Source organism: Echiichthys vipera (assembly GCF_963691815.1).
Source record: "Echiichthys vipera genome assembly, chromosome: 6".
In the NCBI taxonomy this organism is placed as follows: Eukaryota; Metazoa; Chordata; class Actinopteri; order Perciformes; family Trachinidae; genus Echiichthys; species Echiichthys vipera.
In genome coordinates, this window is record NC_139831.1 from 18,368,614 (window position 1) to 18,371,318 (window position 2,705).

General features: G+C 45.2%; 1 protein-coding gene across 1 annotated transcript in view; it reads left to right on the forward strand.

Annotated features, from left to right (window-relative positions):
* Positions 1 to 1,485: 1,485 nt before the first annotated feature.
* Positions 1,486 to 2,705, forward strand: part of LOC310948487 (alpha-1A adrenergic receptor-like) — a 12,166-nt gene continuing 10,946 nt past the window's right edge. Inside the window, exon 1 of the mRNA XM_083915631.1 lies at positions 1,486 to 2,666. Within this exon, the coding sequence (XP_083771757.1) occupies positions 1,700 to 2,666 (967 nt within the window). The 5' untranslated portion in view covers positions 1,486 to 1,699. The remainder of the gene's footprint in view (positions 2,667 to 2,705) is intronic.

The following is a 2,705-nucleotide window of genomic DNA, read 5'->3' on the forward strand; positions in this document are numbered from 1 at the left end:
CCATTAACAAATAATTTAAGTAACTGTGACTTTAAAACCAATTGAAGAATGTTAATTCACAATGACTACTTATATGAATTGATCCTCGACCAAATTCGATTCCAGTTGAATGAAAGTTTGTTTCAGGTATGTAGTTTCTGTTCAGGACAGTCATTGAAATATGGATCTTTTTTTAAAATCAAATTGGTAGTCAGATGCAAACATTTACAACCTAGGGTGTGGATCATGATTATTGTTTTGTTTTTCTTATATTTGTGTGTCGTATTTGAAGTGGCATCCAGCTGTAAAATAATGCATTAGAACCAAATTTTCCAACAGCTGCCAACTGAAAAATTAGAGAAGAATGGATTGTACTGGGGGGAAAATCATTTCATATTTCTATGTGAATAAATACTGCCAGATGCTGTTAAGTCTTCTGAATCAAGTAGAAGCAATTTACAGTTTACAATCTGAATTAAATTTCTTGATAATGCACCTTGGCGGTACGTCATCAATCATCAGCCACAAGTACATCTCAAAGAACAGCACGTTTAGGTTTCACATATTGTGAAAGCTGTGATAACCTGGTTCTAAAGACTGTTGCTATAAAGACAAGTCAATGCAGATTCAAATTATAAAGTGCAATCTGTCGGATGCATAAAAACATCTTGACATCTGAATTGAGCTCTAAAGATTCTGTAGAATTTATATCTATTTCATTTTATTACATTGAATCCCTGAAAGATACAATTCTGTAGCTGTTTTTGCTATAATCTGTGCTCAGCCAGTGTTACATCACGAGGAGGAAAACGCTCTCAAACAGGAGGAACCTCAGTTTTAGGAATGCGCTTGTGTCTGAACTCAGCCCATTAAACCAGTTACTCCTCAAACTGAGCTCAAATCCAAAGGGAGCTGACTTGGAGGAACTCCTTCTTTTACCAAAATAGGGAATACATACCTACATACATACAGTACATACCATACATTTTGAACTTACTCAATTTGACCTTTAAGGTTTAACCTTAAAAGTTGCCTAATTAATTTAGACCACAGATAGATGATTACTACAATAGTTATTTACACTGACATGCTCAATACCTGAGTCACGTTTCTGTATTATAATTATCTTATTGTCTACTACCATTAAAGCATTGTTCCCTTTTGGGAATTCCAAACTAAAGGCATACAACAAAGTTAAGGTTGCTTTGGCACAAAAGTATTACGCTTACTTTTATCCAGCTAAGCGTCCTCCCACAGTGAGGAAATAACAAATACAAGACACCAAAGAGGCGCTTCTCCAAAAACGCGCATTCCCTCCCGCACAGTTGCATAAAATAATGCGGTATGGTATGCGTATTACGCATTGCCATGTAATGATGCGTAATGCGCGCTTCATAGTCTTGTGTTTAGGTATGTTGGTAAGTACATGGGAGAGATGTGTGTGTGGTGCAGAGGAGGCAGGAGATTACTGCTGCTCCCTTCACTTCTCCACTGAGCCCTCAGGAGAGTGGAGGGAGGACTGCATGGGTACCGTGCGACTGCACAGTGAACGTTTTTCTCTGGTCAAACAGCTCAGCAGTGAGTTGGAAACGAAATTGCAAACACGCAGTGAAACCATGCAGAGATAGGACATTTAGACGGTTAATGTTTAGTTAAGCTCTTTTGTGAGTTGCACTTACAAGTGATCTGAAGCCTGCTATGGAGGACCCCTTGATTCAAAATGAGTCTGAGCACTGACAATGTCACAAACTTGTGGAAAAATGGTTCCTCGGAGGAACTCGGCGGGACTCCGAGCTCGTCCTCCCCGGTCAACTTCGCCAACAGCTCCGGGGGGAACCACACGGAGGTGGACCTCACCCGAGCTATCCCGCTCGGTCTGGTGCTCGGGGCTTTCATCGTATTCGCCATCGCGGGCAATATCCTCGTCATCCTCTCGGTGATGTGCAACAGGCACCTGCGGACACCGACTAACTACTTCATCATCAACTTGGCCATCGCCGACCTGCTGCTGGGCACCACGGTGCTGCCGGTGTCCGCCACTCTGGAGATCTTAGACTACTGGGTGTTCGGCAGGATTTTCTGTGACATTTGGGCGGCGGTGGATGTGCTGTGCTGCACCGCTTCCATCATGAGCCTGTGCGTAATATCCATCGACCGCTACATCGGAGTGAGCTACCCGCTGCAGTACCCGGGCATCGTGACAGAGAAGCGAGCTCTGCTGGCCATGCTCGGGGTGTGGGTGCTGTCGGTGGTCATCTCCATCGGACCTTTGTTCGGGTGGAAGCAGCCGCCGTCGCCGGACGACACGGTGTGCCCCATCACCGAGGAGCCGTTTTACGCGCTCTTCTCCTCCCTCGGCTCCTTCTACATCCCTCTCATAGTTATTCTGGTCATGTACTGTCGGGTCTACATAGTCGCCAAACGGACCACTAAGAACCTGGAAGCCGGTGTGATGCGTGAGAGGATGAACTCCGGCGAGCTGACCCTCAGGATCCACAAGGGTTCTCAGGTGCAAGAGGAGCCCGGCAATTCAGGCACCGGCAAGGGCCGCGCGCACCAAAATAGAAGTTCCCTCACGGTGAAACTTCTGAAATTCTCCCGGGAGAAGAAAGCAGCAAAAACTTTGGGAGTTGTGGTCGGCATGTTTACGCTTTGTTGGCTGCCCTTCTTCCTGGCCTTACCCATAGGTAGGTGTTCGTGTATCCTGTGGTCTGTTAACCTGTCAT